The sequence below is a fragment of the Vipera berus genome, assembly GCF_964194415.1.
Source record: "Vipera berus genome assembly, chromosome: 4".
Lineage (NCBI taxonomy): Eukaryota > Metazoa > Chordata > Lepidosauria > Squamata > Viperidae > Vipera > Vipera berus.
The window spans coordinates 67,860,078-67,886,200 of NC_138206.1; the positions used below are offsets into that span (position 1 = coordinate 67,860,078).

The 26,123-nt window shown below is 37.9% G+C and overlaps 1 protein-coding gene across 1 annotated transcript in view; it reads right to left on the reverse strand.

The window, feature by feature from the left end:
* Window positions 1-26,123, reverse strand: part of PHEX (phosphate regulating endopeptidase X-linked) — a 108,319-nt gene that overhangs the window by 49,644 nt on the left and 32,552 nt on the right. The window contains exons 5-12 of the mRNA XM_081327745.1: window positions 25,757-25,983; window positions 24,153-24,221; window positions 23,104-23,220; window positions 19,953-20,036; window positions 19,579-19,724; window positions 12,164-12,257; window positions 11,488-11,616; window positions 2,644-2,745 (exon numbers count right to left, since the gene is read on the reverse strand). Of these exons, the coding sequence (XP_081183871.1) occupies window positions 2,644-2,745; window positions 11,488-11,616; window positions 12,164-12,257; window positions 19,579-19,724; window positions 19,953-20,036; window positions 23,104-23,220; window positions 24,153-24,221; window positions 25,757-25,983 (968 nt within the window). The remainder of the gene's footprint in view (window positions 1-2,643; window positions 2,746-11,487; window positions 11,617-12,163; window positions 12,258-19,578; window positions 19,725-19,952; window positions 20,037-23,103; window positions 23,221-24,152; window positions 24,222-25,756; window positions 25,984-26,123) is intronic.

The window sequence follows — 26,123 nt, forward strand, 5'->3', positions numbered from 1 at the left end:
ATGAAGGTTTCAAAATTAGAACACCAAGTTGAAGATGATTGCTATATTTTCTATGTATTTCTAAAAGTAAACATAACTGGGCTATGTTATATTTGCAATGGGGATTGTAGCAAAACAAAAACAAAAGATTGTTTTGTAGTAATTACCTTATTTTAATGTTTTTAGGTACCTAGCATATTACTATCCCAAAGTATTAAGGCTCTCAGCCCCATTCTCCAATAAAGTTACAGTGGGGCAGTGGAGTAGTCAAAGAGCTTACTTGATGGATTTTATTTTCAATGATCTCTTAAAGAGCATTCTGGTAGGCTATCCTTACTGTTGACATTTTTCACTTGGCATTTGACTATTTACTAATTGCACTAACCTATGTTTTATTTCATGATTTATTGAAGTAACAACAATTGATAGGACATGTGTATGTTTAACATACAAACCACAAATTAAACAACACTTGTAATTAGTGTGTGCAATGTGTAAACCTATATTTATACCATCTTTGCCACTGAAATCTTTCTCATTGTTTTATCTGCAGATCTATGAAATATAAATATAGCTATTTGTCACAAATCACAACCTCCTAACAATGTTATTGAATTTGATTCAGCCTTTATCCCAATGTTTTGTTGCTGCTGCTACTGTTTTTCTGGCCTTCAAAATAAACCAGTTGCTACTGCTGCTTCTCTGAGTAAATTCTTTTAAATAGTGAATAATTTAAGTGAATCCTGGGTTATTCAATACATTTTTCACATCTGTATCATCTAAAAAGCATGAAGTTTACTGTTTTTCATCTAAGAACTCTGAAGGTTTTTTTTTAAAAAAAAGAACTGTAGAAAACCAAATCCTACCTGTTTTTATTTCATCACAACCTGCTAGTGATTCAGATACGGCCTGTAGTATGAGCGCCCTCAGGAAAAGTATTTGCAAGCCACTTCCGACAATCCAATCAAACAAGGAGAAGGGATGTTTTCTTCCCTTTTGCCTCTGACTAGTCAAGTGTTTTTAAAGTATTTTATTACCTTTGGATGAGCTTCTATTAATCTATTAATAGACCTTCATAGCTGCATATTTTCCTTATGTCACACAAAATTTTGAAAACAGTATACATCAAAAATTGGTTTCAAGCTGTTAGGGCAACATATGCGCTTCCTGGAAGATCAAGTGTTTGAAGGCTGTTTCACATAAAAGAAGCCCCATGTGAAAAGAGACCACCGCAGAGTCAAGAGCAAGTTTCCCACCTCAACAAGCCAGTTTATCATAGTTTCTAAGAAGTCAAATAAGACACAGTGAGTTTGTTTTTTGGAATTTTCTTCCCACTTTAACAGAAATACAGATGTAGGAAAATAATGCAGATCTTAGAATGGGGTGTTCTTATTGCAGACAAGAGTCATTAAATTCTACTTTTACACAACAAAAGAAATCATTATCATCTTTTTCAGTGAAAAAATGATAACTAATAATATCAATGAATATAATGCATAATTATATGTTAAAATATTAAGAATGAAACAAATAAAAGTGACTAGATATCTCAGAATGCATAAATATGAGCTTACAGCAATTCAAATACCTCGTTACAAACAGACAATCCTGGAAATTATTTCCATCAGGTCACAAAGAAATGGAAGCAATTGAACAACTTCTAACACAAATTCCATTTTTTAAAATATTTAAAAAAAACTTGAAAGAACAAGGGAGAGTAGTTTTAAGAACTACTGAAGCATCAGAAAAGGTAAAACAAAAGTTATGTTTGGTATGTATTAAATTTCATGAGCTAATAATTATGTGCACCATAATTTCTGACTGAAAATACTTGAGACTATTATGTTGGTACTTTTAAATTACAGATAACATTAGACTTTGAGAACTGAACCTTTAACCACAGTTGCTGAAAATCAGTGGCATAATTTTATGTCAGTTTGAATGAAAAACATTAAAAACTGTACTGTGTGCCTTAACATAGACTTAACAACCAGCCTAAAGAGCACACATACCTTCCTACTGCGCATTATCCTCCCCGATTATTGCACGGTGGTTCCCAACCATTCAAAAAAAAATGAAATGTAAATCTCAGCTTTAAGATTCCCCACACCATCTTAAACTGAAATTTCAAATTTGATTATTCTACATAAATTATACAGTGATAAGCATTCTTTTTAATATAATCAAACATAATGCACTGTAATAAGTTCTATTCAGTAGAAACTGTACTTGACCTGTATTGACAATATCGTAATACATACAATGAATTTTATTTTAAACCATTTCCAGATTTTTATAAGAATACAAATAATAAACAAATAAAATAGCTCAAGTCTGTGTTAAAATCACAGATGTACAATAATTCCAATCCAATAATTCCAATCAATTCCAGGAATTGAATAACATCAAGAAGAGAAGTATTGAAACCTTAAATTAATAGTTTCTCTCGCAAGGAAAACTATTTATTGAAATATAATAAATTAACTTGTTCTATTTAAATGCAAAATGAGGAATCAAAAAATTATCATGATGAGTATAAAGATTTAACTAAGTTCAAGATGTAAATGATAGAACTTTGCAATAAACATCCAATCCTACGTTAAGTTCTTTTTCTAGCTATACATTCATATATGATAGTATAGACTTGTATTTCAATATCCTTACCTTTTCAACAGCTTTTCTTTTTGTATCCAAATCCATCCAGTCATTTTCATTTTCCAACATGTCTATAAAGGCCCATCGAATTCCTTCAGTCAGCTCTGCCATCTGAAGTAAACATTATCTCCTTGAGAAAGGTGCCATTTTCAATCCAATACCATGGAGGGAAGAAATCTATATGGACAAGCGTGTTTCTGTGCAAATTGCCAGCATGGATGCAGTTGTGCATCTAGTTATACATTCAATATTTGCATTATTTTGCTCAACCAGTTCCCAGCCAAGAACATGGACGAACTGAACATTCTTCAATTTAAGAATAAGAAGGAATAGGTCTATATGACCTTCAGAGACCCTAATATACTTTAGTTTTCTCTATTCTTTATCCTATGGTCAATTTTTAGTATCCTAAAGGTGTTTTGTATTTCAGTTCCCATATGTTTTTACCCTGTATTGTATTGCCAGCCTCTAATTTCAGTTCTAAGAAAGCTCATACTAGCAAAACTGTATGAGACTGATAAAAATTGCAATATTGTTATGAAATGTATTTAGGTTGAAAGAAATTATGAAAAAGCATCAAAGCCAGATTTTCCCCTAAATATCCATCTAAAATGTGAAAACAAATATTGGCAAAATACTCAGAAAAAAATGGAGTAAGTGAAACTTCTAATATCACCTAAACCAAAGAAATAGGTTTAGATTAACATTATTGTATTAAACTTCCATTAATATTGTAACAGTATTGTTGGCTTCAAGATGCTGCAACACTTCTGTTCTTGTTTCAGTTCAACTACCACCCTAGAAACTGCTGGCTAAAATTGTGTTTTGATATTGATTTATGTAAAAAAAAAGAATGCCCTTCTCTAAACGACCTAGGGGACTTGTAGCATCTTATTTTTATGATTCATTAATGTCTTTTTAATATCACATTATTTTTATTCAATATGGAAGTCAGTACAAATCTAAGACAGAATATGACTGAGCATTCAACAATCAAGAGTAAACTGCATCCCAGGGAATAGGTTAACTCACAGAATATTGATGGCAGAGTAATGTTTCAATTAACTTAGTGCACTAATGAGCTGAACTCCCTGAACTTGGAGCTTGCCAGTTTATATTCTAGATTTTAAAATTGGGCTCTGGGGTATATTCTGATTTTTGTGCACATCTGTAGCAATAGGGTTAGATCATAAATATTATCTCTTTGTTCAAAGCAGAAAGGCAAGATGACACCCAAGGTATGAGTTCATCAATGACTACATTTGAGAATGCCATAATAGATTATTTGTTTTGTAACAGGCATTTACAACAAAGAGAACATGGGGATGCCATAATTTCATAATGTCTAAGCAGCTGAAACATGATTGATAAACTAAGGAAATGAAAAGGACCCACTTTAAAAATGAAATAAACCAGAGTATTTATTTACATCTTGTCCATATTCATGTTAAAACCCAGCATTTCCGTAAGATTACCACAAAGAGGCATGTACAAGGCATTAATGGAGTAAGCACGCCTAGGGTTATAAATATGCATGGCATTGTTCATTCAAGATTTGATTTAGTTTTCTTTCCCATTTTTTTTCTACAGAACATTTTGGGTTATGCCTACCATATATTCAGGCACATTCCAATACATACACAGCCATCACTCTATTTCCTGGTGCAGTAAGCAACTTTATACAAAGTATCTGTGAAGCTATGTGTAATGTATTGGGCTTGTTTTGTTAAGGGAACACCACGTGGGAAGGTTGCTTGAGCAGGGAAGCTGGCTAACGGCTCCCAGCTCCTCAGACAACCCGTCTCCAGCGCCACTATTGGTTGTCTCTAGGGTGGCAATAGGTTGCTTTAAATTTATTGGCCTCCACCTAGAGACCAGGGTATAAATTGCTGCATTCGCAGCCCTATTTCTCAGTTCAGATCCTGCAAGCAATAAACAATGATCTTTGCTGAACTCATTTGCCTCGTCTTCGTCATTAAGCAACGAACCCAGTACATAACACTGGCGATGAAGGTGGGATCCTGCTTCTCCAACGGAGCTGAAAGTCACTAGGGGAGAGGCAGCACACGCCTGGCAGGAAAAGCAATTCTGCCCCCACGGTCAGCTAGCACAGGCATGCTAGCAACCACGTGCCCAGAGGACCAGTCCCTGGGCAACGGAGGAGCAGGATTCGAAGACGCCAAGCACCAGCCACGAAGACCAACAGAAATGACCAAGGTCAGAAAGCTGACAGAATTCAACATTAAGTAGCCTGTCCAGGGTCGAGAACTACCTTCGAGTGAACCAGGTCGCTGAGGATGGACTGAAGGCTGCCACGCTCCTCTGTGTGTGCGGCCCATCAACGTTCAACTTAGCAGAGAACCTGTTTGCGCCAATGCCGTTGGAGTATGTATCCTTCGCAGACTTGAAGGAGAAGCTTGGAGAACATTTCCAGCCCAAGCTGTTGGTGATCGCTTGGAGCTATGCTTTCGAGCAAAGAATACAGCAACTGGGTGAAACTGCATCCGAGTACATTGCGGCCTTGAGGCAGGCCACATGCCTGTGCCAGTTCTCCGATGTCGAGGTGAGGCTACAAGACCAGCTTGTCTGCGGTCTCCGCAACTGAGAGCTACAGCAGAAGCTTTTCGCCAAAGAGAGTCTATCATTTTCGGATGCACAGAAGGAAGTCATGGTGGACAAAGCCACCAGCGGGGCCGTACGAGCCATTCAGCCCGCCAAAACTGCACAACATGAAGAAGCCATCCACCACGAGGACGCCGAACACACAGAAGACCCCGAAAACGACACAGAAGTCGACAAGTTACACAGACAACTCGACCAACAGTGTCGCTGCAACAAGCAACAGGAGGCCACTTACAAGGCAGATCCCTTCCTTAGATATCCAGGTTGTGGTGGCCGCCACCAACGCTTGGACTGTAGGTTCCAGACAGCCAAATGCCGGGCCTGCAGGAAGACAGGCCACATCATACCTGTCTGCAGAGGTCGCCAGAGGGACCGGCCATCGAGTCGCCAGTTGGAAGATCTGACCAGGAGAGCTACCGGGGCCATGGGACAGCACAGCATGGGTTTCTGCTTCAGCTGCAGAAGCATTTGTCGTACAGGGGCTCACCGCCTGATTAAGCCCAAGTATAGACTTCAGGTGGAGCTGCAAGGGATCCCCTGCAAGATGGAGCTGGACACAGGCTCCACTGTTTCTATTATTTCCCTTGAAACATTTAATTTCGTTTGTAGTCGCAGTAAGAGATGGGCCAAGCTGAGGCCTTCTGATATTGTACTAACTGATTTTCAGAATGCCAGAGTCACAGTCAAGGGTGAAGCCACACTAGCCATTAAATTTAAGGGGTTTTCAGGGCACCTGGATGTTGTTGTAGTAGGGGGCCAGAGAATGAGCCTAATTGGGCTCGATTGGTTTGATGCGCTAGGCATCCAAGTAACCGGAATCAACCGGACCCAAGTCACGAGTCTAGCAACAGTATGTGAGGAATTCGCAGATGTATTTGATTCAGCTCTGGGAACATACACGGGCCCACCAATAGCATTCAAACTAGACCTGAACGTAGTGCCTGTCAGGATTAAGCCTCGTAGGGTCCTATTTGCCCTCAAAATTGACACTGAATTAGATAAACGTGTTGAACAGGGCGTTTTGCAACCAGTAGATGGGGGTGAGTGAGAAACCCCAAATGTAACACCACTAAAAGCCAATGGGAAGGTCAGAATCTATGCAGATTATAAATGCACAATTAACCGGGTACTCAAACAACACGCATACCCAGTACCAGTAGTAAGCCACATCCTGGCATCCTTGCAGGGTGGCACCATTTTTGCGAAATTAGATTTGGCTCAGGCCTATCAGCAACTTCCTGTTGATGAGGCCACAGCCGTGGCTCAGACAATTGTAACCCACAGGGGGGTGTTTAAAGTAAAGCGCCTGCAATTTGGGGTCAGTGTAGCCCCAGGCATTTTTCAGGGCATCATGGAACATACACTCAAGGGCATTCTGGGGGTTTGCCCCTATTTTGATGACATGCTCATCACCAGAGAATCCACTGAGGTGCTAGCAAGGAGGCTCAGAGCCGTCCTGCAAAGGCTGCGAGAAGCAGGCCTCAAGCTTAAAAAGAATCAGTGCAGTATTGGAGTCCCTTCAACTGAATTCTTGGGGTTTCGCATTGATGCTGATGGCATCCACCCAGATGAGTCTAAAGTAAAAGCCATTCAGATGGCACCTAGCCCTAAAACAAAACAAAATTGGGCCTCCTCAATTTTTACCACACGTTCCTTCCTCACAAGTCTAAACTAGTCTGCTTAGCGTGTGACGTGTCCCCATACGGGGTGAGTGCAGTCTTAAGTCACTTAGAGAAAGATGGAACTCAAATTCCAATTGCTTTTTATTCAAGGACACTGACCTCCACTGAGTGTAATTACATTGAAATTGACAAAGAGGCATTGGCCATAGTAGCTGGAGTTAAAAAATTCCACGACTACTTATACGGCAGGGACTTCATGGTCTTCACAGACCATAATCTGCTATTGGGGTTATTCACTACAGACAGGTAGACACCCCACATACTATCCCCTAGAATGCTTAGATGGTCCATTTTTTTATCAGCTTATACATTTAAGCTCATTCACAAACCCGGCAAGGATATGGGCCATGCGGATGGCCTGAGAAGGCTTCCACTGCCACAAATTGAACCAGATCCGGCCCCAACAGCCTGTGTTTTATCCATTTAGGACTTGCTGGAGTTTCCCCTCCACACAGGGGACATAGCTGCAGAAACGGCAGCAGACAAGACACTACCGTGGGTACACACAGGGTGGCTGGATAAAAGCCCAGGTCCTGAGTTTCAGAGCTATTTTACAAGGAGACATGAGCTATCAGCTCACAAGGGTTGTATTCTTTGATGGGGTCGTAGTTCCTACCTCACTAAGAGACAGGGTTTTGCAATCACTGCATGAAGGCCATCCGGGTATTGTTCCCATGAAAGCTTTGGCTAGAAGCTATTTATGGTGGCCAGGATTAGATAAAGCCATTGAGGCCCAGGTGCATGGGTGTTATACATGCCAATAATCAAGGCCTGAAATGCCGCATGCTCCAGTTCACTGGTGGGAGAAGACTCACACTCCCTGGTCTAGGATTCACATAGACTTCACTGGGCCCTTTCAGGGACAGCTCTTTCTTATAGTGGTTGACAGCCACTCTAAATGGCTAGAAGTTATACCAATTGCAAACATGACTACTGCAAGGACCATCCAGGTGCTTAGCAAACTCTTTGCCATGCATGGGCTGCCAGACGTCGTAGTGTCCAGTAATCTGCGGCAGAATTTCAGGCGTTCCTGGGAGCAAACCTCATTAGGCATGCGACATTGGCCCCATTTCACACATCTACTAATGGTCAAGCTGAATGTATGGTTCACACTACAAAAGAGTCACTAAGGCATATAGTGACTGGGGACTGGCACCACAGACTGGCCAACTTTTTGCTTTGCCAACATTCCACGCCATGCATGGCTACAGGTAAAAGCCCAGCAGAGCTGCGCTGGGGGAGGCGACTAATCATGAAACTGGACAGGTTGCACCCAGACCGGGTGGCAGCAGAGGCCTCTTGCCCAAAACCCCCGAGGGGGCTGCAAGTGGGCGATGGGGTGTGGGCCAGGAACTATGGGCATGGAAACTTGTGAGTGCCAGGAAAAATCACTAAAATGTCAGGCCCTCTCTCATACGAAGTGGGCCTAGAGGGCGGGCGAGTTGTCTGTCACCATATCGATCACCTTAGGAAGCGTTTTCCAGAACGGCCACAAAGTGAGGACTTCGTCACAGGATTTTGCCTCGGGCCACAAACCAGTAGCCAGGCCAGTCCATGCATAGACTCTGAGTGCCAAAACAGCCAGAGCAACAGGGAGATGGCTGTAGGGGAGGAAAGCCTGGAAGTGCAACATGGGTCCCCTGATAGAGAAAGCCAACCTGAGTACTACAGCTGCTGTGCTAACTCTGCAGAACAAACTGACTCTGCGGTGGGCCAACCTGGAAGGGCCAGCCAGAGATTGCCAAGCCAACCTGAATCACTTGAACTGAGAGACACTGGTCTACCCAGCCCGGCGGGCAAGCTGGTAGGCCAGGAAGTGCCTGGGTCCCCAGGCGTTCCACAAAGACTTGCAAACCTCCTGATTATCTTCAAGATTTTGTCCTGAAATAATGAAGCTATAATGTTGTATGTACCTTTATTGTGCTGCTAGCTAGGAATCACCTGTATTAGCTAGGATGGAAACGTGTTAACTCACACTATCGTTATACCTTTTGTAAACTGTATTGCTGTAATTACTTTCCTTTTGTTGCTATAATGTTTGTTCATTCTAGGGGGGAAGGGTTGTAAAGTATTGGGCTTGTTTTGTTAAGGGAACACCACGTGGGAAGGTTGCTTGAGCAGGGAAGCTGGCTAACGGCTCCCAGCTCCTCAGACAACCCGTCTCCAGTGCTGCTATTGGTTGCTTCTAGGGCGGCAATAGGTTGCTTTAAATCTATTGGCCGCCACCTAGAGGCCAGGATATAAATTGCTGCATTCGCAGCCCTGTTTCTCAGTTCAGATCCTGCAAGCAATAAGCAATGATCTTTGCTGAACTCATTCGCCTCGTCTTGGTCATTAAGCAACGAACCCAGTACATAACACTATGAAATGTACTGTCTTTAGGACCGCCATAGTGCTTCTAGTTTGTCTACAGTTATGGGGTGAAGGGGGGAGAATTTGGGATCCACAGATGCTCCCTACCAGTGTGACAGCCGAAGCCACTAAAGAGATGTTTTGGCGAACCAAAGTTTCTTCTTAGAACAATCACTGGAAGATGAATTGGACAATGTGGCCTGAACTGTCAAAGAGGGGAAGGAAAGTTTTACTCTTTAAATTACTGTATCTATTTCCCACCATATTCTCAGAGCCAGCTTCTATCATACCGGTTTGCTAATCTCTAATAAAGTTTAAATTAGAGATCGCAATGTTTCTGGTGTTTTGCTTTGTTGGGCTTCTTAGCTGGAACTTGGCAGTACCATAAAGGAATAAGAATGATTAAGCAAAAGAAGTTAAAAGCATAACATAGGATGAAAGAAAAGGAAACAGCTAAAACTATTTGTGTGTGTGTGTGTGTGTGTGTGTGTGTGTGTGTGTGTGTGTGTGTGTGTGTTTGTGTGTGTGTGTGTACCTCGAATCAATCTTGTACCCATACTATTCACAATTGATTTCTATACTTGCTTACATCATTCCATTGACCACATATGCTACCTTTCAGTCTTTATGCTTCATACATTTCTCTTTTCAGGATCTTATTAATGGAGCCAGCCAGGTTTTTTTTTTCCAATCTTCCCCTTCCTCTTAACCCATACACTGTTTCTCTTTTTTTTAGTTTGAAATTTGATCTCTTTCATTCTCTCTGTATAACCAAGCCACCTCAAAGTATTTCTTTCACAATGGTTACTTACTTTTGTATTCAATCCATGTTCTGTAATCAACCATTTTTAAAACATTTTTACTTGTTTATTTTGCCACACATATTTAAGTGCCCGAGTCAACATATTTTTATGTTTCTTGTGACACAACTCTCACTTCCATATAACAAGAATCATAGTGTCAAGTTTCTGATGTATGGGCTTTTCAAGTGACTCTGAGGCATTGTTTACCTTAAAAGTCCTTTATTAGCCTAATACACCGGCAAATGCTTGCTCGAAGGAAGCTGGAATCTGAAATCTCCGCCCCCTTGCACAATATATTAAAACACAATTCTCCACCTTTCTAATTTTGTCATTAATCATATTCTCCTATTAATTTAAAGAATCAGTTTCCCTTCCGTTAGACAACTGGCCAAGTTCTTATCTTCTTTAATTTCATACGGCCTTGAGGCACAATCTTCCTCCTCCCTCCTCCGAGCCTTAACCCTATCTCTTAAAGCAATACACAACTTTAACATATGAAATAGCTGCTTCTTCATCTCTTGTCAAGCAAGAACATTCGATGTTAGCAGCGTTGACACACAGCAGTTTTCCTTCTTGTGATAATTTATTCCTTGCGACAGGCCACACAGCATCCACTATCTTTCTATGAACATCTGTCTGTCTTATAAGACCTCCATTCATTTTATGATTTATGGTAAATATTCTATCAAGCATTGTAGATAAGCAAAGGGACATCACACTACCTTGTTTTATACTCTGTTCAGTGTTTACAGAGATGTGAGTCTAAATTCAGTGTCTTAGTTTTGTGACTTGTTTATTTCTTTATATTGCATATATTTATAAAATTCAAGAATATCCATTAGAAGTAAAAAGCTCTCTCTCAGTGCTCAATAGGTGCTACAACAATGTTAATACATAGAATGCATATCAGTGACTTAGTTTTGATGGGATTGCAAAACTTGGCCTTGATGTAACAAAACAGTATAATTGGTACCAAACGCTAGCACATATACTGAGTGAACATAGGACTATAATTTCCTCAGAATCTTAACTTGAAATATCTGAATTCCCTTATCTACAGTGATACAAAACTCAGGCTTTTTGTAATAAAATGGTGCAAAATTGGTACAAAACTATGTTAAATGTAGCAGTTAGTAGTTAAGAAAAGCTGTTTTTATCTAACTCAGTTCAAAGAGAGAAAAACAGTTATTCATTTCTACCTAGCTGGTCCTAAGTAAGCTATAATATCTATCTAACCTTATAGATTTTGTGTGGATGTGATTTGTTCCTGAAGCTGGGACTTTTCATTTTCCACAATAAAATAATATTAATTCCCTAACTCTTGTACTATTGTTTACTGTGTTGAAACAATCAAACAAATATAAAAAAATTAAATAAAACAAAATAAAACCTACCATTTCTCTTTTATCTTCTTGGAAATGTCGTTCTACAAATATTTTGCCAACAACATATGGGAGAGCACTTTCTACGAAGTTTACACATTTATCCCATTGAGGCACCAAAGATCCTGTTCCCTGGATTACCTGTTTGGGTTAAGATTGATATATTATGGCAAGTTCTTGTGTAGCCTTTTCTGTAGCTCTCCTTACACAATGAAACAGCCTACAGCCTTGAGATAAAGAGCAACCCCACCCTCCTTGTTTTCTTAAAGGCCATTAAGACCTGGCTTTTCCCTTAAGCATTGGCCCAAGGTGGGGGGTAAGGCCAGCATTTGTGTTTTTGTGATGGAAGCATTACAGCATTGGTGATATGTAAGAATTTTTTATTTTGTGTGTTCTATTAATTCTTAGCCATTCAGAGTGATTTTATATAATATGGTTAAATATTACTTATTTTTCAAATAAGTAAACAAAGAAACTCTAAAGACTCCTTTTTTTAAAAAAACAGTTGTCAAGATCCAAATCCCAATGATCTGGGAAAGATTAGAAATTCAATACTCACTGATCTCTACAAAAGCTTTTGGTTCAGATGGGCTAGCTGGAATTATACTAGTTCATGAATTATGACCATCAAATGCTGTTACCGATTTTATAGACATGGATTACGTGGATATTGATGTCCCATACTTACCCTTGAAAATTCTAGCCACCTATATTGAAAACGCCGACTGAGGTTGAATATTCTTGAATAAACCATTCTCCATACCAGATAGTTGGCAATAGTCCTGTAATACATACCAACGAAGATCAACTAGATCTATGTGTTCCAATGTACAGCCAATACTAGAAATATACATAGTTTTTTACTTTCTTATTCACTACACTATCAACTTACTATATGAATAAAGTATGAATTGACAAAAACATATTACAGTAGAATGAAGGACATTTTCCTTTTGAATATCCTGAACTGGGATGTAGTCTTAAATTAAAGGTTTAACAACTCTGTGGGTTGGATTGAGATGAGAAAGAGTCACTGGTCCAGTCACCCAGCCTTCCTTTTAATAACTTTTATAGTATTCATTAGTATAGTTTTAATTGATCAATCATGATAAAAAAAAATGTGGTCACTAAAAACAAATTAAATAAACGTCTTGAATATTTTAGCTTTCAGAGCTTCAGAAAGACTTAGAAATCAATTTCTTAATGGCATGTTCCATACTGGAACCAAATATATATAATTCCAAGGAATATAGTAAGAATATTGTTTATTGGAAAAGATGTTGCTCTGCTCTTCCAGTGTAACTTGCATTATTCTGGACAGTTAATAACTGAATCAATGCAATCACAAGATCAATATAAACTTTAAAAAATAAATTTGATAAAACAGAAATATAGTGCCTCTGCTGTTTGTATCTAATGCTACAACGTCTTAGGTATCATACTATGAATAATGACATATGTTACCAGATCATTTTAAGGCTAAATGACATAAGCTATATAGATGTTAAGTAATTAAACATTGCAAATAGGCAAGCATTTTTAAAAACTTAGTTTGAAAGAATAGAATCAATATTTTGTCAACCTATTTTGATCTTTGACTTTGCCTCTTATAGGAAATTATTTTGAGGACTACCTGAATGAGTTAAATCTTGTACACAGAATACCTCTGGCTACAATTCCCCAAACTGTGTGCTGAGGTACCACGGGGCACTACAGTGATCTCACAGCGACACCACAAGAAACATCAGGTTTTGCAACATCATATTTTTGTGACACTAAGGATGCTGTGAACTGAAAAAGTGTGGGGACCTTTGGGCTAAGGCCTTTTAGGCAGATTATTGGTAGACATAGAAACAATCAAGACTTATCCCACCTCCACCAAATGATACCACACAACCATCTGTCAATAACTCAAAATTCAACTGAGCCTAGAAAATGCTGTTGTCTCATTGGGAAAGCTTGAACATGATATTATATCTCAAGGAAATGTGCAAAATTTGGCCAGAATCAGCTTGCTTTTATCTTGCCTCACATGGAGCAATGCAGTCTATCAGTTTTAATACAGAATACTACTGCTTTGATAGAATCAGAGCCAGATGGAATCAAGAGGCCATGTTAATCCAGTGCCTAGGAGCGAGGCAATGCTATTAATCCATCGGCTTGGTTTCAAGGTGTTACAAACAAGAATTGATTTTTTGCTATAAGATTCCTGAAGAACAAAGAGCAATAGATGGCTCAAGTTATAATTGAGAAGCAACTTGTTTTAGGGTAGGGCAAAACTAAGGATGATGATCCAGCATTTTCTACCTCAAATATCTTATGGAATTATAAAAATAAGGATTACACCAAGGTTCTGCTTTGCCTTTTATGAAGACAGAAAAATTAGTACATATGGACTTTTAAATTTATGAAAAAATAGATGAAAAAATTAAAGAATAAATATAGTGCAACTGAATGTGGCTTCTAAACTGATAAACGTTTTGAAATCAAAACCAATGTTGCTTTCTCTTAAATACTTTTTTTAAAATAAATAAGTTAATAACTATTTTTTAGAAGGCAAACAGCCAGGATTTTCATTTCAAAACTCCTACTTTCATGTGAAAATGATGGTTGCAATTTAAACATTACAGGACAAAAGAAACAGGCCAAAGTCAGGAGCAATCAAATGAGGAAGGAACCACTTAAAAATCACTTTAAGAAGACTGCAGCTATGAAGGCACTTTAGGAACATATACGGAAATGCATATTATACATAATAATTCACAATGATTGCTAACTCAAGTTACTATAAATACTGCTATAATACTACTATGATGGTTTCCACTTCATATGTTGCTTCTGTCTGTTGCCCAGAGAATTTAACAACATCCTAAAGAATCCTTTGATATCTTTGATACAGAATATAAAACAGCCATGGCAAAATATTCAGTTAAAACATCTGTTGTGTTCCTTTTCAGCCTCACCTTTTAGCAGTCTCTGAAATTCCATAAATGTTATCTACTGTACATTGGAGAAGACTTTCAAAGACGGTACACAACATTTTCATCATGATCAAATCTAAGAAATAGTATTAATGGCTTTATGACGTGGAATAGACTGTATTGGAAAACAAAAGCTTTAAGGTTTATCAAGCTTTAAGTATGTTTTTTTTAATTATTTAAAAACTCAGTTCCACAGAATCCAACAGATTAACAGTTTCTGTTTTCGGTAAGTAAAAAACAAGTATAAAACTGTAATTAGACCATCGTGATGATCAACGTGTGTGAAATTTTCCAAAAGTGTAACAATATTTTGCCACATAAAAGGAAATGGAAATGAACTGGTCTGATACGAATAATTGCAAATAAAATAAATCAGAATTGGCTATGGACTTCAGCAAGTAGGGAGTTATGAAACAGGTTTGAGTCCTTGTAGAAAGTGAAATATAAGAACACATGGGATACAGATTCAATGGGTACTTCTCCATCAAGATACAATCTTAACTCATAACAAACTTTTTAATACTTCCCATGAAGAACTGTTGTTCGAAAGCATTAAAACATGTTTCAATGTTTTACAGCAATAAAGCTGATATTGTTCAAAATTTAGGGAAGATTATTTGATTTAAATACCTTGCCAGTTTGAAAAAAGAGGGAAAAAGAGGAATGATTATTCAATCTGGTAGAGCAGGTAAGTCTTATTGACTTTCCAGATCCATGGTATATCACTTGAACGCAATAAGTGCTTGATTATACTCTATCATCAAAATAATCTGTTTTTAGAATCTATAGTATTATATTATAGTGTTGGCAAACTGAATATATTAGGCATTTTGGATGTTTCCGAAAGGTTGGCTGTAATCTTGCCTTAAGACGGAGAGATAATAAATTTCAAGGAACTTTATTTGTATGCTTTGGTCATGTAGTTCCTTAATGATTAGAGATTAATACTGTGGTGAACCAGATTTGGAGGTTAAAGTTTAAATATATAAAAGTGATGTTAATATTATCATATCACTATACACTCAAATTGCAACTTCTCTATCTGTGGTTGAATACATCCTGTCTGAAAGATAGCAAAAGAAGCAAATTTTGTAATAGATGTGTATGTGCCAGAGTTTTATGCTGGATTCAGTGCTAGCTCTCAGTTCTTGAAACTGTTAACAAAGTTAGATTGGATAAAACTACTTCATGTAGCCTTTGCTTAAAACCTGAATTTTATAACATTATTATTTGGAAATCCTAACAAAAGAGGTTTTTTTTCTCTTTCTCCTTTCCAATTGTTTTTCTTCAGTTTAACTAATTTTTGCAATGTAGGTTTTTTAATGGCATTCGTTTTAAATAAAATGAAATGCAATTCTTTTATTTGCATCTGTTTATATCTGTATAAACTTTATTACTATTTGTATTGGTATAAATTCATTTTTAAACAATTGAACAGTAGTAGCATGTATAGGTTTAATGCAAAAATGGGCATGATAAAGGACCAAAATGGCAGGGACCTAACAGAGGCAGAAGAGATTAAGAAGAGGTGGCAAAATTACACAGAAGAACTATACAAGAATGAGCTTAATGTCCCAGATAATCACAATGAGTTGGTCACTGACCTCGAGCCAGACATCCTAGAATGTGAAGTGAAGTGGGCCTTAGAAAAGCTGAGCAACAACAAAGCTAGTGGAGGTGACAGTATTCCAGCTGAGCTATTCAAAATCTTAAAAGACAATGCAGTAAAAGTGCTACACTCAATTTGCCAGCAAATTTGGAAAACTCAACAGTGGCCACAGGATTGGAAAAGATCAGATTACATTCCAATTCCAAAGAAAGGCAGTGCCAAAGAATGTTCAAACTATCGCACCATTGCATTCATTTCTCATGCTAGTAAAGTCATGCTTAAAATCCTACAAGCTAGACTTCAGCAGTATGTGGATCGAGAACTACCAGAAGTACAGGCAGGATTTCGAAGAGGCAGAGGAACTAGAGATCAAATTGCCAACATACGCTGGATCATGGAGAAAGCTAGGGAGTTCCAGAAAAACATCTACTTCTGCTTCATTGACTATGCTAAAGCCTTTGATTGTGTGGATCATAACAAACTGTGGCAAGTTCTTAAAGAGATGGGAGTACCAGACCATCTTATTTGTCTCTTGAGAAACCTATATGCGGGTCAAGAAGCAACAGTGAGAACTGGACACGGAACCACTAATTGGTTCAAAATTGGGAAAGGAGTCCGGCAAGGCTGTATACTGTCGCCCTGCCTATTTAACTTATATGCAGAGCACATCATGAGAAAGGCAGGGCTAGATGAATCAAAAGTTGGAATTAAGATTGCCGGAAGAAATATCAACAACCTAAGATACGCAGATGATACCACTCTAATGGCAGAAAGTGAAGAAGAACTAAAGAGCCTCTTGTTGCGGGTGAAGAAGGAGAGTGCAAAAGTTTGGTTGAAACTTAACATTAAGAAAACCAAGATCATGGCATCTGGCCCTCTCAATTCCTGGCAAATAGATGGGGAAGAAATGGAGGTAGTGACAGATTTTATTTTCCTGGGCTCCAAGATCACTGCAGATGGGGACTGTAGCCAAGAAATTAAAAGACGCTTGCTCCTGGGGAGGAAAGCCATGGCAAATCTAGACAGCACACTAAAAAGCAGAGACATCACCCTGTCAACAAAAGTGCGTATAGTCAAGGCTATGGTCTTCCCAGTTGCAATGTATGGCAGTGAAAGTTGGACCATAAGAAAGGCTGAGAGCCAAAGAATTGAGGCCTTTGAACTATGGTGCTGGAGAAGACTCCTGCGAGTCCCTTGGACTGCAAGGCGATCAAACCGGTCAGTCCTAGAGGAGATCAACCCTGACTGCTCTTTAGAAGGCCAGATCCTGAAGCTAAAACTCAAATACTTTGGCCACCTAATGAGAAGGAAGGACTCACTGGAGAAGAGCCTAATGCTGGGAAAGATCGAGGGCAATAGAAGAAGGGGACAATAGAGAATGAGGTGGCTGGATGGAGTCACTGAAGCAGTAGGCGTGAGCTTAAATGGACTCCAGAAGATGGTAGAGGACAGGAAGGTCTGGAGGAATGTTGTCCATAGGGTCGCGATGGGTCGGACACGACTTCGCAGCTAACAACAACAACAACAACAAGCATGTATAGATTTGAGTAGAAGGTTATCCAGTCAGAAGCTACTGCTTCTTCATGTTTTCATGAAATGGTTCTTTTACTCCTTATTTTTTTCCTTTTTTCTTTGCCAAATAGATAACAGAGTTCATCCCACTGAAACATATTGCTAACATTTATGGGATCTGTACACTACCACATCTGGAAAATCTCATGTTAGGGAAGGCTGTTCTGACAGTAATATCTAAATTAAAGTCATGTGTTTTTACTGTATATAATGCATTTGTTTCTGCAAAGCAAGTGGAAAATCCTTATAATAACTTTTGAAATTTCTGTTTTGTTCCTTAAAAAGGAAGTAACTTTGCAAGATTCTTTTCAACTCTACCAACATTTTTTTTTGCATCATTCAGATATCCCACAATTTTTCACCCTTATGGCAGCCTATTATGCTGTCTTCATGATAAATTTGATAGAAAAGTGTTCTAAATTCATCATGAACTAAGTCTGATGAAAATAACTATTTTGGCAGGGATGAATTAATAGCATGCATTTTGGGTTATAGGAGCATCTCATTCACTTGAACCAATGTGATCATATCTTTAAAATGTACAAGCCATCAATAATGTAGTTGCTAATATAGGTAGGACCAGCTTATGAGCTGTTTGTATTTAAGGAGATGCTCACAAGAAATTCTAGTTTATTTGGTGAATGCCTGAAAGATGCATTACTTCATCTAAGCCAAAAACAGATGAAAAAACTAAAGGAAATTATGAATTAAACTTGGCTCAAATCTCAAAGATTTGCTGAACAAGAATTGGACAAAACTTTGGAATTTACTATGAACATTTGCCTTAAATACAATAAATTAAATTTACCATATTTTCCGGCGTATAAGACTGGGCGTATAAGACGACCCCTGACTTTTGAGAAGATTTTCAAGATTTTTCGTCTTATACGCCGGAAAATACATACATGCCAGTTGCCAAGTGTCCGACACAAGCCCGATTCAGCCCTGTCTGATGCAAATGGTGCAAAGCCACACGCTCTTCCAGGCCAGACTCTGCAAACAGCAACCACCGCGGGAACTCTGAGTCCCCGCCTTTCGGCAGCCTGCACAGCCAAGCGCGATCCGGCTTTGAGATAGCATTTGCAGACGGAGCAGCCACCGCGTCTGGAGCCAAGCCCCACCCAGGAGACGGTTGGCCAGGCGGGCCCGGAAGACGCACTAGAGAGCCGGGCTTGGGGTGGCCATGCCGAGGCCGGCTGGTGAGGGCCACTGCATGGTCTGCGAGCAAGAGGGGCACAAAGTACCGCTGTTCCGCACTCCGTGACCGGGCAAGCGATTCTTCCGGTCGGCGCAGGTCAGGCGGTGCCTCGGCAGGAGCAAAGGTGCTCCCTTCCTACTGTCGAGCAGCGCACCTCTGGGGACTGCCTGCCCCTCCTCTTTTTGGGGACCTGACAGCCAGCATTGGAAGCGCCAGCATGGCCAGTCCTACAGAGAGCAACGGCGGCGGCTGCAGTAGCCGCCCCAGGAGCTGACGAGAGTTTGCCCTCCATCACCCATTCGCCATCGGCCGCTTAACCACGGGTCACCATCGCCTACCTCCATTCACCCAGCGATCCCGCCGTCCAGCAGAAAAGAGAAAAGATCAGAGAGGTGAATAGTATTTTCCGGCGTATAAGACGACTGGGTGTATAAGACGACCCCCAACTTTTGAGAAGATTTTCATGGGTTAAAAAGTCATCTTATACGCCCGAAAATACGGTATGTTAAGAATTGAATATATATATTTTTAATTATATAAATAAATATATAAATAAAATTATATAAATAAAAGATTAACAAGATGAGAGTTCCGGCACCTTTTTTTTTTTTTTTTTAGAAAAAAAGCACTGTGACAAACTGAAAGACTTCTGCAGGTATATATTATTTCTTCAAAGTGCACCAGGAACCAACACTTTGTTCTAAAGGTCCAGCAGTAAAACAACATCAGTGAGAAATCCTTACTTTTTCCTTTCTCTTTCTAATATCCTGAATAAATCTTTAAAATACTGCGGCACTCGGACGACCACATTTTCTGAAGCATCAATGTCCTTCAGGTCAGGATAGAGTTTAGTGTCAATCACCTTCTTGATATATGCCAGCCAGTCAAACTGAAAGATATGGAAAATATTTAGCTTTTGGTTCTTACAAAAAAAAAAAAAAACCTTCACTGCACATTGCAAATATTTTGAACTTTTCATAAAAACAGCTGCATTTAATTGTGAACATATATATTTAACTATTTTAATTTAAATTGCACCTTATGCACATCTAAAGCAGCTTTTAATTTAGAAAGGTATATCGAGTCCAATCATGCATTATCAAAGTTGTTTTCCAACCTGTGGGATCATGCTGCTGAGTTCTGATACATTCATTTTGTTATACATAGATTCACTGGTTCGATTCTCATGTGGAATCATTATCTGCAAAGATACATGTAAACAAATATTATGGTACTGAGAAATCCACTCTGACTCTGTTAACATCAACAGATTTTTTAATAGTTCCTTCACTGAGACAACCAATGTTACATCAAACCTGCTGATATCACAACAGAATTATTTTATAATTATACATAAACAGCCACTTTTCTGTATAACTATTTTAACAATTTTCTTCTATATATTATAATTAATATAATTTATGCTTCTAGTTTTTTGCTATTACAGATAACCACAGTGTCCTCCTGAAGAGAAAAAGTCTGGCCAGCATAAAGATTCATTGCAGATCTTAAATTTTATTGATTGTTTCGCTCATATTTTTTCAATCAAAAATCTACTAAAGCCTTTCCCAGGTATCCACAATAAATAGGTAAAGGTAAAGTTTCCCCTGCACATGCGTGCTAGTCGTTTCCGACTCTAGGGGCTGGTGCTCATCTCCGTTTCAAAGCCGAAGAGCCAGTGCTTGTCCGAGGATGTCTCTGTGGTCATGTGGCCGGCATGACTAGACACCAAAGGCGCACGGAACGCTGTTACCTTCCCACCGGAGTGGTCCCTATTTTTCTACTTGCATTTTTACGTGCTTTCGAACTGGTAGGTTGGCAGAAGCTGGGACGAGTAACAGGCGCTCACTCTGTTACGCGGCACTCGGGATTCGACCTGCCAAATTGCCGACCATCTGGTCGACAAGCTCAGCGTCCTAACCCACTGAGCCACCGCCTCCCTTTGCACAATAAATAAATCCTTTTAAATTTTGCATTCAGTCTTGCTAGTTTTCTTTTTGAAGAGAACATTAATAGCATTTTTCCAATTATCAGACACACATGTCAAATTCTCATACACACTAAAAAGAAATCATAAAGCCACTCCTTAAGTAAATTATATTCATATTTTACCTAGAGCTTTTCCATTTTTAACATTCTCGCAGTTAGTTTACCAGTATTTTTCCTCTCTATGGCATATTGAATATAGTTTAGGTTTGCTCTAGTTTTTTTGCTATTTATGTATAACTTGCAGCCATTCACTCTATGCAACACAATTATCCTGAACTCTGACACAAGTAATTCTTCTGTATTAAAAGTCCTTATATATTTATCCATAAATAGCTTAAACTTCCCATATCCTTGCAAGATGTTATTGCAAAATGTTTGGTCAGTACATGAATGGTTATTTGTCATTTTGTAAAACATTTATTTGGGCCTTCTTGCTTCGTGATGCAGTTTTATGCTTTAAATTGTGCTCTTATTAATTAATCAGCTTTTTGTTTGTTTGTTTTATTTAAGTTCTCCTTTAGTTTCTAAGATTGTTTGTCCCTGCTTTATACTTTGAATGTACAGGGTTTTTTTTTCCCCTATGGCACTCTCCCTGGTCAATGTCTTGTTTAATGTGTCTTTTGCATGTATTCATTATGCATTTGTATGTTAGAAATGTTATACTTTGATGGAAAGATTTAATCCATTATAGACTGTATCTTGTGAAGGTATTTTTATTGCTTCAATCCACTGATAAAGAGATTTGTCTCAAAACATAGGGTCCAGTTTAAAAAAAGTATTTGTACACATATTTATTTCTTTTTGTGCCTTCTAAAATCTTAGAGGGAAAGGGCCCTCTCATGCTATTCCTGCCAGCCCCTCTAGATATATCAGATCAGGAAATCAATTCTAGGAGAAGGCTAAACTTATTTTATTATGCTTAGGTATAATAACATTATCTTGCAAATCTTACTGAATTTTACTTATTTCTTATATTTCAGTGAATTAGGGAAGCATCTGCCTGAGTCGTTTCTGAATTTCTTGTGTTGGACTTAAAGAAATATTTTGCCTAGCTAAGGGTTCCTACTTATCTCTATTAAAGTGATCTTGCATCATGATAAAAGTCCCAACCCTGAGTACTGTGTGTGTGACTTTGCAACACAGGTGTAAAATATACAAAAATTTCATTGTATTTGCATGATATGTATTTCTATACTTCCCCACTTGCCCTTAAATACGAGCTAAGTTCTCTTATTTAATAACTATCTTGCAAACCAACATATTGTTTGTATTTTACTTATTAGGAGCTACAGGCAGTATACAGTTACATGACCAATAAGCTCTAAATATCATATTTGATTATGATCAGATATGTTTTCTCTATAAGCAGGGGATACTAAATTTAAATTTAATGTTTCTGATCATCTTTTTAAAAAAACCTTTATTATGGTCATGTAAGGAGGATGGGATACAAAACATTAAAAAGATAAAAAATATAAAGTGCAAAAATAAAATTACATAAAAGACTAGAAAGCATAAAAAGAATTTAAAAAGAAATCATAAGAACTTACTGAATCACTGGTATCAATAGAATTTAAATCATTGAAAATTATATATGATTAAATATCACCGAAACTCTATCTGTACCTGCCATCCTGAAACTACCAAAATTTCAAACATCAAAAATGAGAATATTTTTTCATTCTAAGTGGTCAAAGTTTATTAAATGTAGTTTGCATAATTTGACTGCAAAAATTGTGGTTCAAATAAGTGCAATGAAAAGAAGGTCTGGGGTGACATGATAGCAGTGTTCCGATATCTAAGAAGAAGAAGAGGGAGTCAAGCTATTCTCCAAAGCACCTGAAGGCAGGACAAAGAAGGAATGGATGGAAACTCATCAAGGAGAGAACCAACCTAGAGCTAAGGAGAAATTTCTTGACAGTTAGAACGAATAATCAGTGGAATGATTTGCCTCCAGAAGTTGTGGATGTTCCAACACTGGGGGTACTTAAGAAAAGATTGGACAAACATTTGTCTAAATGGTATAGGTTTCCTGCTTGAGCAGGGGGTTGGACAAGAAGACCTCCAAGGTCCCTTTCAACTCTATTATTCTGTTATTCAAATGTTCTTACAAAGACAGATGGATGAAAATAACAGATGCAGAAGAGGCAACAGCAACCAAGATGGCACTGAATTACAAATCTGAGAAAGAACAGTGCTGAATAGAGGGAAAACTCCAGGGTTCTTCAAGACTGGCTACCACAACTGCAGCTGAAATCTATATTTTAAAGGGCACTAACCTCAGCAATTTTGATTTCCAATTTAAGCACTGATTTCATGTCCATCTCTGCATGTGAAGCATTGGCACCCAAAAGGACTGCGGTATCAACCATGAACTGGAACAAGGCATCTCTGTACTACAGTGGGGTAAGAATTCAGACATTAATACAGCAAAAAAGACAATAGCTCAAGTAGATAACACTTCTTACCTTATTTTACACTGAATGGCCTAACATAGCACATTATTTATTTATTTTTATTTTTAATTTCAGTAACACTATTGAATTTTAATATTATTTAACGGGTTGTGTAAATCATCGCAAATATTAATTAGCATTCCATTTGCATTAATTAGCAAATCTTGAGAAAGTGGATCCCTAGCTTTCTTCAAAAGTTTGGTTTTGAAGGAACCAGGGATGTGAACTTCATCTGTACTTCCTTTATCTTTCTATGTTATCAGGGAATATTTATCTATTTATTCAGAAAACTAAACACAAGAAGAGAACTCAGACTTGTGCAATATATGAATGATGGTAAAATTGTACTTAGCAAGACATCCTTGGTTGCAACTCATAAATTAACAAAGAAGATTGTGCTGCAAATAATGGTCAACACTGAAAAGGAACAGGGTCATGGAACAGGGCAAGGTTCTACTGATAATAAGTAACTGACATATTGGTGTGTTTATTGTGCAGAGTAGGGAGAATATGTTGAAATATACAATCGCTATATACCATTTATTATCTTTCCCTATATTTACTTGCTATGTTGTGAACGATATGTAAATTACTGTATAGATAGTAAGTGACAAGGTATATATTCTCACATAATTAAGATTTTCTTTCAGCTCACTTTTCATATGGTTTATGTAAATTTTTAGCAGAAATATCATTTTTATACCACATATAGCATACAAAATATTGAAGAATGAACAGTTTCCAAGCCTGGTATTCTGCAGATGTGCTTGGATTTCACCCACAGAATCCAGCTAGCTTTTAGGAGTTTTAATTCCAGATAGGCTGGGGAAAAATTGTGAATGTACTTAGGTGATTGAGTAAATAACACTCACAGATTTAGCTTCTGTGGTATTATCCAGATAGTCTTCTCGTGCTGATAGAGTCAGAGATGCTTGGTCTAACTATATAAATAAAATAAGAATTACTATACATTAGATTTACAAAAACACAATTTGGACTATAGTTCTATAACCAGACTTCAAAAATAAACCCAAAGATCTTAGTGAGACTACTTGTGAATAGATTTGTAGCAGTATTGCAATGCCAATATCTAATGTAGTATTATAAGTTAAAGGAGGTGGGCAGAATTCAGAATTCAGGAAAATGTCCACAAAAGCCTTCTGTTTATTAACATTTTTGACAAAATCTATATGTAAACCCTGAGGAGTTCTAATTTTACAATCAATTTTTTGCTTCATCCCAAAAATGTGAATATCTCATAGCAAGGCAATCTAAGAACCAACATGTTTCTTCAAAAATTAAATAGAATATAGCAATGTCGTTTCTGTAAAGCAGATTGCTGAAAATTAAATTAGAAATTACTGTAGAATGCTTCAGGAATACTGTTACATACATTTTCCAATGTTTAGTCATTTACATATATACATACTAATAACCAGATGTCAAGATATTGTTGAACACAGATGTAATTTAATGTAACAGGTTTTATAAATCCTGTTAAAAAAATTAGCTGAAGAGTTAGTTAAATACAGATTTAAAATATGCAGTACCTTCTTACATATGTGGCTAAGGAAGGAATTCTCTGGGGTACAAATAAATAATTTCATTTGATTTTAAAATAAATTAACTCAAAAAGTAAGGCACAGCTTCAGGCCTTCTTGCTGATGTCCACGTGGTATTACAAAATTGCATTTCTTCTTTCTTGTTTAATTTTGAATGCTAAGTGTCTATCCAAAAGCTTACAACCTATCTGCATGGCTTCCATAATTGTACCTTTATATACATTTATATATAAAGTGAATAATTAATTAAATAATACATCTATGATGTGCTTATTATCTCTAGGTTTGTTCCTATCTTTTAGATACCATTAAAATCTGCATGGGCTCCCAGACATGTTATAATTAAGACAACGATATAATAATAAGAAATATGTTGCAGGCCCAGCATTGGCATACAGTCACCATCCCAAATGCTTTCTAGAAATGCTGTATTTACTAGTTTTACTACTTTGAAGAAGACCATCAGGGCACTGATTAGACTCCAGGGAAGACTGTCACATAATGCAAGTACCACAATGAAAAAAACATTGGCTGTAATACACACGGGCCCCATTCCCATTACAGAGTTTGTTGAAAAGCGTATATCAGATCATTCAATTCCATGTGAAAAAGGTCTGGAGGTACCCAGCAGCCAAGCCATATAGGGCTCTTCAAGATAAAACTAGCACTTTGAATTGCACTTCAACCAATGCAGAATGGCTGTTTCTAGGCTGTGGTGGTTCACCTGCAAGCAGACTACAGTACTGTATTTTGCGCTATCCAGCTTCTCTAGAGGGTCTTTAAAGCCAGTCCTGTTTAGAAAACATTGCTACAGTCCAATTGCCAGCATCTCCTGCTCCAGGTTAAGGACAGAATACTAAATAATAAAATGAAATTAATTGAAAATGCCACCTGTATGGCTTCCTTAATAATACCTTTATGATGTGCTCATTAGAAGCCTTATCATCTGAAGCCACATATAATCGGATGAAAACAGAATTGCTGTATTGTCCACGAAGAGTAGCAAGGGTCTGGAGCATGCTGAACTTCCTTTCTGACCACAGACCTTCAGGCCCAATGTTTGATTCCAGCACAGGCCAGCGAAATGGAGAATGCTTCAGCATGTTGAGAAGTGGTTTTGCATCAGCTTTTTCTATCTTATCTGGGAGAATGAAAAAAATAAATCAGTCAGCATAAGGCAACTTGCAAAGAAAATCCACTTCTTAAGTACCTATGATCTGTCTGTATATTGTTGGCAACAAAAGCCTGCTTTCCTATCATTATGTATATTTCTCTACATCA